This window comes from Hippopotamus amphibius, chromosome 1, assembly GCF_030028045.1.
Source record: "Hippopotamus amphibius kiboko isolate mHipAmp2 chromosome 1, mHipAmp2.hap2, whole genome shotgun sequence".
Lineage (NCBI taxonomy): Eukaryota > Metazoa > Chordata > Mammalia > Artiodactyla > Hippopotamidae > Hippopotamus > Hippopotamus amphibius.
The window spans coordinates 128,538,862-128,552,310 of NC_080186.1; the positions used below are offsets into that span (position 1 = coordinate 128,538,862).

Here is a 13,449-nt window from a genome sequence, read left to right on the forward strand (position 1 = left end):
ACACTCACTAGGGTGGTTTCAAAGATGGATGATTAAATGCTAGGGGCTTCCCTGGTGGCATAGTGGTTAAGAATCCTCCTGCTACCTGCTCACGCGGGGGATATGGATTTGATCCCTGGGCTGGGAAGATCCCACATGCCACAGAGCAACTAAGCCCATGTGCCACAACTACTGAAGCCCAAGTGCCTAGAACCTGTGCTCCGCAACCAGAGAAGCCACCACACTGAGAAGCCCACGCACCATAACAAAGAATAGCCTCAGCTGTCCGCAACTAGAGAAAGCCCGTGTGCAGCAATGGAGACCCAATGCAGCCAATAAATAAAACAAATAAATTTATTAAAAAAGTTCTTTGAAGAAAACAAAAGAGAACATTTGTATAACCTCATTAAGTGGAAGGCATTCTTAGACAAAACAGAAAATCCAAAAGACAGAAAGAAAAAAAATGCCAATTTGATGACATAATTTTAAACAAGTGTAAGTGAAGAGATAACAAAGATAAATGATGTCATGAAAGAAAATATCTGCTATACATGATCAGTATACATAAAGAACTCATACAAAGTGATAAAAAAAATGTCAAATAACCCGACTGAAAATGGAACAAAGGATCAATAGGGAATTTATACAGTAAATAACCATAAATAGCCAGAAGGAGCTCAATCTCGTCCATAATCAGTATATAGAACAATGGAATTCAATCTTAAAATCAGCACTTTTTATTCTGCAGGCAGAAAACAAGCCTTCCATATACCATGAGATACCTGTAAAGCCAATTCCCTCATTCTTTATGTCCCTCCCTACTCTTCCCCATTTGAAATAGCTTAAAACAAGTGTTTGCATTAGCTGTTCAAACTCAACTGACTGCAAAATGAAATCAAAAACTACAACCACCACTACCACTAGAAATGCAAATTAAAATAAGGACTCAACCTGAAAAGATACCATCCAATGCTGGCAAGGATGTGGAGAAACAGGTTGTCTCACATCCTCTTCGTCAGAGTGTGAGCTGCCAAAACTCCCTGGAAAGCAGTCTAGCAGTAGCTATTAAAATTTACAATGTACATTGTTTTGACCCAGTTACATCACATTTTTAGGATTCTGTTTAGAATGAAAAGCCCTGCTATGTCAGCAATATCCCCCAGGATCTTTAACTTCCCTGAATACTTCCTTCGTCTTCATGGTCTAACTGAAACTTGGCTTTTGCCTGAAGGTACTCCCCCTGAAGCCCTCTCTCCCATTTTCTCTCTCATACCTGTGGGTATGGAAGTGAGAGAACGGTCCTCCTTGTTCATTCCCACTTTGGGGGATTCTTCTTCCCTTCTCCTTAAAAAGTGCATCTTCATGTAGAGGAGATTAAGAGAATTAACATTAGTGATGATGTCCAGGATGAGAACCACACTCTTGGAATCCCTTTGCTGTGTTCTCTTTCTTAAAAGTGTCCCACACTGTTTCTGTTGGCCCTACCCACTTACCTGTAGCTGAAAACAAATCAAAACCTAGGGCCAGAGAGGCAGTGCTAGGTGGTAGGAAAGAGAATCCAGAGTTCTGGATTCAAATCTAAGCTCATCACTAACCTTAGGTAAATTACCTCCTGATCCTATTTCAGTCACCAATACCAGAAGCTACACTATGTTTACTGGCAGGACCCAATGATACAATGGACCTAGAGCACTTTGGATAAAGTAAATGCTCAAGAAGTGTTTAAACAACATCAAAAACAAAACCTTCACAACTCAAAATTTTGTACTCCTGTACAAGCAGAAAAGGATTGTTTCTTCCTCTACTGGCCATGCATAGCTCCTTTAGTTCCTTCTCTCTTTGTCCACATCATCCTTCCCCAGGTGTTCAAACAGTAACCTAGAGGCAGTAAACCAAGACACCAGGGGAGTCTGCTATACTTGGAAATTTGGAAAAATGGACCTCAATACAACGGACCTTCCCCTTATCTGTATTAGCTCCTCTTAAAACCCATTATTTCCCATTTGAAGCAGCCTAAAACAAATATGGCATTAGTTATTCATATTCAACTGGCTCCAAAATAAACAGGAGAAAATAACTAGAAAAATCTTAAAAGACATCAAACGAACTTAGAAGCCTAAGGAGTTCCAATCAAATCACGTCACAAAAAAAGTGAAACAGAGGAAATCGGAGATTTCCAAAATATTTCACTTTTGCTAATTTCAATATATCAAATGAAGCAACACATTGAAAACTGACTCCTAGCAGTGTCATCACGTTCTGTCCTGACCCCTGTGGAGATTCCAAGCACATGCTCCATAGTGTTAGTGAAGCAAACCTGAAACCTAGTGTTATTTCATTCTCTAGTTGAAAAAACCTTGGATGGCTCCTCACGCCTACAGATTAAAGTTTAAACCACTGAGCACAGCTCTGAAAGGCCTCCAAAATCTGGTTCTAATTTACCTTTCCAGTCTTATTTTACACTTCCAATTCTCTAAATCCATCACAACAAACACATTCCACATTATTTCATACCTATACCTCAGCTCTGAACACACTCCTGCTCACCACCTGTTATTCCATTCCTCCTTCCAAGTAGCAAAGTACAGTGGAAAGAGTGCAGCTTTTACTTTCAGATCCAGACCCACTAGATGCCTAATTCTAATCCCATCCCCACCATTTAATTGCTTAATGATCTGGAGCAAATACTTTACTAGACCTGTTACCTTACTTAGGAGGAGGCCTATCACCTGTGGCACTTTCACAAGGCCTTTATGAGGATTAAGCATAATGGTTACAAACTATCTAAGGTTAGAAACTTAATGGTAACTACTATGCCATCCTTCTTTCCCCCTCCCACTGTCATCAATACTATTATTCCCTAAATTGCCACAGCACTTTGTTTATACCACTATGTTTACCACACTATGAGCACTAATATACTGCAGAACACTCATTATTTATGTATGTGTCTGGTTTCTCCATTAGGTTATAGGCAAGATGGTTATGGATGTGAATTTCTAAATCTCTGCCACTTACCACTTGAGCAAGTTATATGACCTTGCAGAACCTGCTTCTTCATTAATAAACTGAATTGGGGTTAACACCTTACAGTGTCAGTTAGGGAAAGATTTAAAAGAGTTAATGTACATCAAATACCTGATATAATGGTAATCTGAATGATGAACCTGATCCAAGCAACTGCTTGAAGAACACACAAATGTAAAAAGTGTTTGCCTTATTAAATCCAATTTCATAAAGCAACGTTAATACATCTTTAACTTGCTACTCATGTCTCTTGCTGATAGAGATATTCAATGAAGACAAAAACAGAGATGCCTATGCACTTTATCTCAGAAATGCTACCACATACTCATGTTCTTCCAGGACCCGACTAAGTACTTCACAATTTATGGTTCACATCACCTCATTACACTTTAAACAACGTGGGGGCTTATCCCTCAAGAGTTGTAAGGAATAAAATGATCTGCCAAAGTTAAACAACACTGAAATTAGTGGTCTACCAGGAAGCAGAAGCTAGTTATCTGCGCTTTATTCATTCTAATTCTAATCTGCTGTGTCAACAATTTCTCTACTCAAAACTCCAATCAAATGTCAACTACTTCTTTAACAGTATTTTCCAATGTATACACTTCCAACCCACTGCTTGATTTAAGAGAAAACACTTCAATGTTAACTGCAAGTGAAATCAAGGAAATCACAGAAAAGTGAGAATGTGCAAAGAGAAAAAAAAAAGACAGAGCATTTGCATCCCACTTTCAGTTGTACAGTGCTACTTACATGGGTTGTATAGCACACATGTCAAGAGCTCAGGAAAAGTTCTGGAAAGATGGACCTGGTTTTAAATCTGACACCACGACCTACTAGCTGTGTTACCTAAGCATGTTACTTCTTAAGCCTCAATCCCTTATCTGTAAAATAGGGATTGTAACAGTATGAATTTCACAGGGTTGCTGTATTAAATACAATAATGTATGGTAAGTGTTTTAGCCAAGTACTCACAACACCACACTCAATAAATGGTATTCCATCCATTTGTTGTTACTGCCTGAGCACTAAGGTTCTTGGTAAAAATTGAGGAACTAATGAATATTTAGCATATTTTATATTAAAAAATAAGCATACCACTAACTTTAATTCTATCCCAAGTTAAATGATTAATAGTTGCAGTACTGTTTGATTGCAGTTTACTGTTTACAAAGCCCTTTAGACATCTATACACTCATTGTGATCTCCACAACATCCTTAGGGGATTAACACTTTTAAGATATGTAGTTTAGAGATAAAGAAACTGGTACCCATCAGGGTAATATAGAGTCAAGATTACCTAAGTCTCCTCCAACCAGATTCTCCAGCTCAGGGATAAAGTGCTTAGTGTCAAAAGTTCTTAACACAAACATCCACTAAAAGGAGGCAGATTCCAGCAAGTTTCCCACCCTCCTCAAGCAGAGTCAAGCACGTGAGTCCAGGACTAAGCCCGGGGTAATAAACCCCATCAGAAGGCACTGATGACATTTCTCATGCTGCACTGTTTCACTACGAGGTGTCCTCCCACACCCGCAGGAAGGGAGACCGTCCTGCCCCCAGCCCCACTAGGGCGCCCAACACAGGACCTGGCACGCAAGAAGCCCTCAGTAAGTGTTTGCGGAAATGGCATGGGGAGGCTGGTAGGAGGCTTTCCAGAGACCCGAAACGAGGCCAACATCGCAGTCGGGATTAAGCATCTCAGCAGATCCGGAGTCGTCGGCGGAGAGGGTCCAACCGGTAACCTGGCTGGAAAGGATGGCTAAGGACGGGCGCCACTAAGGGGAACCCGGGAAGCTGACGCTCTGAGGGGAGAGAGGGGAAGCGGGTCTGGCCGCAGCCGTTCCTGGATGGCCGGGGACCGACAGACGCTCGGGGGCCGGGGGCAGCAAGCAGGGCAATTGGCGGCTGGGGGGGAGGGGGCCGCCTGCTGGACTGAGAAGAATCTCGGGCCCAATCTGAGAGGGTTCTGAGCTCCTCTAGGGACCCACTCCCTAGCCCGCGGCGGCGTTCGCTGCACCGACTACTCGCTGCTACCTGAAACTGCAGCAGCTTCTCTGTCTGCTCCTGGGTTAGATCCCGCTCCTCAGGCGCCGCCATTTTGCCGCCGCCACTACGCTTCTGACCCGTCCGCACCGTCACCCGCCGGAAGTGACCTCAGCGGCAACCACATCCGGTCTGAACGGCCGCCGGAGCGCAACTGCGTCTGTGCGTGCGGGTCTACCTTGGGGGGCCGGGGATGGTGACAATTTCCGCCGCCAGAGGGCGCCATTCTCGGGCAGATCCCGAACACTTCCGAAAATTGTCGAAAGGCTGTCTGCATAAATCGCCTTTAGGAGTTAGGCGAAGAACGAATCTACCAGAGATTAAGACTCTCGAATAGATCGCAAAGAGCCGAGAGGTTCCGAATGCCGCTCGAGAAGCTTCGGAAATTCCCGAATGCTACTCGGCCGGTTTCGCCTTCTCTCTAACCTTTTTCATCTCCCAGTGTGTATGAATGTTTCTTAGGAAATGGTGGCTATTCAGAAATACCGGCAGTTTGACGTTTGATTCCTGCCACGATGTTTCCAAAAGCCCCTGACCATCTCTAGGGAGGTTCCGAAAGCCCCCGATTACTGGGGGCGGGGCGGGAGGGCATTTCCCACGGCGCCTTCGAGCCGGAAGCCGCGGAAGGCGTGGGCCCCGCAGACACAGCTGGGACTCGGCCACCCGGGAGCTGCTACCCTGGGACGGAGCTTTCCGTCCACCCGCCTTGCATCTCTGCGCCTGCCTGCCTCAGGCCCTCCCGCGTCCCCTGCCCACCGGCCCGTCTCCCCGGTGACCAACCGAATGGGATCGGGAGACCTGGATTCAGATTCTAGTGTCCACCTGGCAAAGCGCTGGACATCCCCGGGCAAACCACGTCCTCTCTGGTCTGCTTTTGCCACTGATGGCGTGAGGTTCCACAGCAGCCCCAGATGCGCCGCCTCAGCTCATTCTCCTTGGAAGCAGCCCCCCACCCTTTCCACTACCTTATCTCCACGCCTCAGTGTCTGCCTTCTTCTGCCCTTTCCTTGCCCCTTTTAACCCGCCACCTCTCTTCGGATCTTCTGTTGTCGTTTCCACTTCTTTTCTCCTGCCGTCCGCCTTCTCTGTCCACCTTCAGAAAGGCCTTGAGAGGCAAGAGGGGTCACGGTCTGGTGCTTTTCCGCAGGCCACCTGTCTCAGCCCCCGGGGCCCCCGCTGTCCTCCCCACCTGAGGACTCAGCCCCTGAACTTCCCAGGGATGAATTAGGTGAGACAGAATCGGAAGTGCTTTGAAAGCCGAAGTTCTGTGAAGAGTACACTAAGGGATGGAAGGACTTAGGTTTTGGCTATTTCTGTCTTTCAGGCCTGAATCAGTTCTTACTAGGTCTGCACAAACTTCATAACAATGTCCTGGAATTTTTCTTAGACCCTTGAGGTACAATTGGAATGAAGTAGCACTTTGGAGAATTTTTTTACATCAACTCAAAGCTCAAAGGAGACTATTCGATGTCTCCAATAGTAATGGTGGATCCCGAAGAACTAGATGAGGGACTGCGAAGTCAAATGCTCTCTGGAGTTGTTGCATAATTCTGATTTAAGATGTACTCTTTCACACGCAAACTTTGCAGTCATATTAAACACCACTGAATGTTCTTCACTTCCTTTAAGACACATTTACCTTCTTAGTCTACATTTCCCTTTTCTTCTTTGAATAAAGATGTGGTTACAAGAAATATTTTGCTTAAAAAAAAAAACTCTACCATAGGAATCCAATATGGCAAACTGGAGGTGGTTTCTGCTTTTTAGCTGTAACTTTCGGCTTCCGTGTAAGACCAGTATTGGGGAGGGATAAATTAGGAATCTGGGATTAACAGGTATGGACCGCTATATGTCAAACAGATAAACAAGGACCTACTGTATAACACAGGGAACTATACTCAGTATCTTAGAATAACTTATAACGGAAAAGAATCTGAAAAAGAATGTGTGTATAAATGTATATATATGTATAACTGAATCACTTTGCTATACACCTGAAACATTTTAAATCAACGATACTTCAATTAAAAAAAAAAAAAAAAGAAGACCAGGGGCTTCCTAGGTGGCGCAGTGGTTAAGAATCTGCCTGCCAATGCAGGGAACACGAGTTCGATCCCTGCTCCAGGAAGATCCCACATGCCATGGAGCAACCAAGCCCGTGCGCCACAACTATTGAGCCCATGTGCTGCACCTACTGAAGCCTACACGCCTATAGCCCGTGCTCTGCAAAAGAGAAGCCACGGCAATGAGGAGCCTGCACACCACAAGGAAGAGTAGCCCCCACTCACTGCAACCAAAGAAAGCGCGTGCACAGCAAAAAAAAGACCCAACACAGCAAATTTAATTAATTAATTAATTAAAAAATAACCAACAAAAAAACACGTTATATTAAAAAAAAAAGACCAGCATTGCCACAACTTCCCATTTTTTAAGAACACCTAACAAATATGCATCTGTGTATGAAATCTCCCCATTTTGAAATAGTAGTAACTAATTCAGTTTTTAAGAAAATCACTGTGTCAACCGTAACTGCAAGCCACATTTCAGCCCATGAGTTACCAGCCTGCCCCTCTGACCTAGGCAGAATCTTTGTGGCCTCTGTTTGTCATAGGAGAAGCTGGCCTTGGAAAAAACTTATGCCTTTTTGATAAGTTCAAGATGGAAAATGTGGAAAGTGTCATCAAATATTGGCTTGCCAACTTCTTTAAGAATAATTTTTTCTGACCTTTATTTTCCTTTTTAGAGCAGTGCTGTCCAACCAAAATACAATGATAGCTACGTGTATAATTTTAAATACTCTAGGAGTCACATATAAGACAGATTAGATTAATCTCAGTAATATATTTAATTTAACCCAATATATCAAAAATATTATCTTTTTTTATACTAAATCTTCAAAATCTGGGGTGTATTTTACACTTCCCTACATCTCTATTTGGACTGGCTACACTTCAAGGTGGGTTGCCACACCTAGTTAGTGACCAATGTGTTGGACAGTGCAATTCTAGAGCATTTTGAAGATCTTTTTCATAGATTTATTAATTATATTCATCTACATATCACTTATGTGTGGAATCTAAACTACGACACAAACGTATCTACTATAAAGAAACAGACTCATAGACATAGAAAACAGACTTGTGGCTGCCAAGGGGAAGGTGGATCGGAGAGGGATGGATTGGAAGTTTGGGATTAGCAGATGTAAACTATTATATATAGGATGGATAAACAACAAGGTCCTGCTGTGTAGCACAGGGAACTATGTTTAATATCCTGCGATAAACCATAATGGAAAAGAATATGAAAAAGAATGTATATATATGTAGAGCTGGGTCACTTTGCTGTACAGCAGTAATTAACGCAACATTGTAATTCAACTATACTTCAAATAAAAATTTTTTTGAAAGGGTAAAAAATGTATATTCGTCTACAGATTTTAGGAGTTCATTCAACAAATGTTTATTGAATGCTTATTCTGAGCCAGGCCAGATACTGTAAAGGTAAGACACAGCCACTGTCCTCGAAAGAACAGTTTAATGAAAAATTAAATGAATTTTCATCAGTCTCTGGACTGCTGTGTGTGTGTGAGAGAGAGAGGTGTTTTTAAGTCCCAGTTTTATGCCTTTTATAACACACTGGGATTTGTGACTGAGAGCTGTCTCAGAGAATCTAATGAATATGTCTTTCTCTAATCCTAGTAATAAGACTTGCTGATGCCTTACCATTTTGTTGCTGATAAAGGATGAATTCTGTCCTGCTGAGTCATGGAAATCCTAGAACAAGCCCTCAATTTCTGAGTAGCTAGAACATAAGATATTTTTTATCAGTTGGGGACATGGCATTTTGATTGCTGAGTAAAGCAGACCATTGAGATCTCAGCAACAGTTTATTATTTGTTGGTCTCCTGTCCATCAAATTATTCATTGTAGGTTAAGTGGAGCCAGCAGGAATTAAGGTGACTCGACTAGATTCATCCAAAAAGTAAGAGGAGTGAGAGAAGTATGCCTGCACCCAATAGTGTATTTTAGATTCTCAGGCTTCTGCTAGGGGTGTTTGGATGGATGCAGAAAAATTAAGCTTGGAAGGAAAGTTTTGCCTTATTTAAGTCACAATGTATGTTTCACGCTCTGCAGGGAGACCTGAGTATTGCAGCATTAATTGTGTGGCTTTGGCAAGTGAACCTGTCTGTCTCAGTTTGCTCACCTCTCAGCTGTAAACATATAGTCCCTACCTCGCTGTTTGTGGCAAGGGTTAAATCAGAGAGTGCATGTAAAATTCATGGCCTCATCAGAGCCACCTTGCAGATTTGGGAGAGGACAGAATGAAATCATGTATTAAGAGAAGGCTTATCCAGCACTATTCACAATAGCCAAGACGTGGAAAAAACCTAAAGGTCCATAGACAGATGAATAGATAAAGAAGATGTGAGATATATATATATCCAATGGACTATGACTCAGTTATAGGAAAGGATTAAATAATTCCATTTGCAGCAACATGAATGGACCTAGAGATGATCATACTAAGGGAAGTAAGTCAGAAAGAGAAAGACAAATACCATATGATATTACCTATATGTGGAATGTAAAATATGACACAAATGAACGTATCTACAAAACAGAAACAGACTCACAGACATAGAGAACAGAATTGTGGTTGTCATGGGGGAGGGAGGTGGGGCAGGGGGTGGGGGAGGGGTGGACTGGGAGTTGGGGACAGGCAGATGCAAACTATTATACAGGGAATGGATAAACAACGAGGTCCTACTGTATAGCACAGTGAACTATATTCAATATCCTGTGATAAGTCATAATGGAAAAGAATAAAAGAAAAAGACTATATATATATATGTATATACATATATATGTTGAACAATTTTGCTATACATCAGAAACTAACACAACATTGTAAATCAACTATACTTCAGGACTTCCCTGGTGGTCTAGTGGTAAAGAATCTGCCTCCCAGTGCAGGGGACATGGGTTTGATCCCTGGTTGGGGAACTAAGATCCTACATGCCACAGGGCAATGAAGCCAGTGTGCCACAACTACTGAGCTCACGCGCTGCCTCAACTAGAGAGCTTGCGTGCCACAAACTACAGAGCCTACGTGCTTTGGAGCTGGCGCATGCCACAAGTAGAGAGAGAAAACCCACAGGCCACAACTAGAAAGAAGCCTGAGTGCTGCAACAAAGAGCCCGTGTGCCACAATGAAAGATCCCACATGCTGCAACGAAAATCATGTGTGCCGTAATTAAAACACCCAACACAGCACCCCCCCACACAAAAAACATCAACTATACTTCAGTAAAATAAATTTTGGAAAAAGAGAGAAGGCTTTATCATTGCTAAAGCCCTTTGCAGAAGTTAGAATTTGCTAGAGATTGATTCAACGTGTGTTACTGTCTTACAGTTAGTTCTGGGGGTGATCTAGCCTCAGGAATCTCCTAGAATAACAGGAAGTCAACTGCAGTATCAGATGGGAAGTGACAGAGACCCAAAGGTACATAGTCGATAATAGACTGTATCTGTCACATAGGTCTTCTTAGCTCCCCATCTCACCTCTCCTCTGAATAGGGAGTTCCCGCCTAACTGGTCTCCTGGATTTTACTCTCGCCCCTTTCTGATTCAGTCTCATCACAGCTGCCAGAGAAGCTTTTCAAAAAAGTAAGTCAGATCCTATCACTCCCAGCTCCAAACCTTCTATTGACTCCCCATTGTCCTGAGAATAGAATCCAAGCTCCTTCCTGCTGCCGGCAAAGAAGCCTACCTCACGCTTCTCTGACCTCATTACTGTGAACTCACTCGCAAACCTCCATCTCATTTATGAGCTGAAAAGTATGAATTATTCTTATTCATACCTCAGGGACTTTGCATTTGCAGTACCCTCTGCCTGGAACACTTTCCTCACAAGACTGGTCCTTTTTTTTTTTTAATAAATTTATTTATTTATTTATTTATTTATTTATTTATTTATTGGCAGGATTGGATCTTCGTTGCTGTGCGTGGGCTTTCTCTAGTTGCAGCGAGCAGGGGCTACTCTTCGTTGTGGAGCACAGACTCCAGGTGCGTGGGCTTCAGCAGCAGCACGTGGGCTCAATAGTTGTGGCTCGTGGGCTCTAGAGTACAGGCTCAGTAGTTGTAGTGCACCGGCTTCGTTGCTCTGCGGCACTGGGGATCTTCCCGGGCCAGGGCTCGAACCCGTGTCCCCTGCGTTGGCAGGAGGATTCTTAACCACTGGGCCACCACGGAAGTCCCTAGCTGGTCCCTTTTGACATTCAGATCTCAGTACATGTATACAGCATCCTCAGAGAAGACCTAAAATGTACATTTTCTTCAAATCATTTGTCACTAGATGATATTGCCTTGTTTACCTGTTTATTGTTTGTTTCCCAGCTCTGCATTCCAGGAGGGAAAGAGAGGTCAAGTGGCTTGGGCCACCACTGAGTCCCCAGTACTGAGATCTGCACTGGGCACAAAGTCAAAGGTCTATAAATATTGGGTCCAGGCTAGATCTTTAGAGGAAGAGCCTCATGAACGTGGGTGGACTTATGGGAGTAAAGCCTTCGGAACTAAATCAGGAAATGAAGCTACAGCCGGTGGGATATAGAGGGGAAGTCTTTACTTAGAGCATCTCAAATCAGAGGATAAAGGGAGTACCACCTTAATTTTTTGTGATGGGGGAAAGGATGCTGAATACAGTGACCTTTAAAGCAGAGATCCCTTTTTAAAGCAGAGATATTTTATTGCTTTTTAAAAACTCCATGTTCATAAATATTACAAGATTTGTGAACTGTGAACAAGTTCAAACAACACCTCAGTTGGCAGGGTGGGAAAGGGAGGAAAAACAGGAGACCTATTTACAGATGGTTTAAATAACCCAGACGCATCGAGAGCCTACAATCTTAGACCCTGCCTGGCTTGGGGCAGGGGGAGGGGAGCATGTTTCCCAGGGGATATAGTGTGGGTTCCACTGAACCAGATGCTGGGATTACTGTCTGGATACTTCGGGCTCAATGCCCAGGAACCCGGGGATGGAGGAGTTCCCATGCTGGCAGGGCAATGCCCTGATTACAATGAGGGGCCAGGGTTGCCGTTACACACAGCAGAGTCAGGAAGAGTATGTCTGGAGCCCAGGGGGTTCACTAGGACATCTCTGGGTGCCTCCATACCTAGTGACAACAGAAAACAAGCAATTGCAACAACAACTACAACCTGACAAGGGCAAGGTAAGTAAAGGCTCAGACCCAGCAGAAGTGAAAGTCTGGATCACTCCACTGGAAGGCAATCAGGCTGACTGAAGTAGCCTGATTGCTACTTTTGCCAAAAGTAGCAAAATCTAGACTGAACAGTGGAGGAGGGAGATGATGTGATTTTCACTTACAGCCTTAGGACCAGCTTCCGCTGCAGAGACCTGTAGCTTGTCTCACTAATTCATTTTCCCTAAGTCAAGAGAGATTGTGGCTGGTCACTACCTTAAAGGGAATTTTATGAATAATTGGACTTGTACCACCCCTTTTGGGAGGAGTGAGGGCATTTTGTTCCCACCATAGAGGAGAACCCATATTGTCACATGAGACCAGGTATAATGAGAGGGAATGAGCAGCACTGAGGGGTCCATCTGCTATATCAGATGCCTTTTGTTTTCATTTCAGATCTTTGCAGTCTCACCTGTCTCCAAGGCCTTTGGCCACTTGTTTCACCTCAGCCACTTCTGTGGTGACCAACTCTACATGGGTTCTGTCTGGTCACCGCCATGGTGACCCATTTACACAGACACGACCCGACAGCACTTCACCTGATGCGTGCGCCGCGAGCCTCCCGCCTCCCACCCTACAGCTTTGCTATGGGAGCACGAGACACCACGGACCAGAACGATGCCCACACACGCACTACCCAGAAGTGCGGGAGAATTCATGTGCCATGAGGCAAAACCCTGACCAGTGAGAGATGGGATTCACCAAATGAAAATTTCTCATTTCCTGCCCCGTGTTGAGCTGTCTTGAGATGCTGTCTTCCTTATGGTCTCTCTGAGGCAGACCCATGGGATGGAGCAATGAACTTTCTACCATGCAGTAGCCTGCACCCTGTACTGCTCCCTGTTCGTTGCCTTCCCGCCTCATTCTGTCATGATGTTGGAATCGTACTCCCCAGTAAAGTATAAACATGTAAGCTTTTGACTCAGGCTGTTTTCCGTGGGACTTAGCCTATGACACTGTGTATCAAATTAGTGGCTCAACCACAGAGAACATAACAATTTCAAGTGGATTTAAAACAACGCACAGTGGTTAAGAATCTGCCTGCCAATGCAGGGGACACGGGGTCGAGTCCTGGTCTGGGAAGATCACACCTGCCACGACGCGACTAAGCCCGCCAGCCACAACTACTGAGCCCACCCACC

At 43.9% G+C, this 13,449-nt stretch overlaps 1 protein-coding gene across 3 annotated transcripts in view; it reads right to left on the minus strand.

The window, feature by feature from the left end:
- The window catches only part of FAF2 (Fas associated factor family member 2), a 47,540-nt gene extending 42,389 nt beyond the window's left edge, over window positions 1-5,151 (minus strand). The window contains exons 1-2 of one of the 3 annotated variants that reach the window (XM_057728516.1): window positions 5,041-5,128; window positions 1,253-1,337 (exon numbers count right to left, since the gene is read on the minus strand). Coding sequence is in view for 2 of the 3 variants with exons in the window: in XM_057728509.1 (XP_057584492.1) it covers window positions 5,041-5,103 (63 nt within the window). In the remaining variant the exon portion in view is untranslated. Of the gene's footprint in view, window positions 1-1,252; window positions 1,338-5,040 lie in introns of all 3 variants that reach the window. The other 2 variants (XM_057728509.1, XM_057728500.1) reach the window with 2 other exon arrangements.
- Window positions 5,152-13,449: the final 8,298 nt, after the last annotated feature.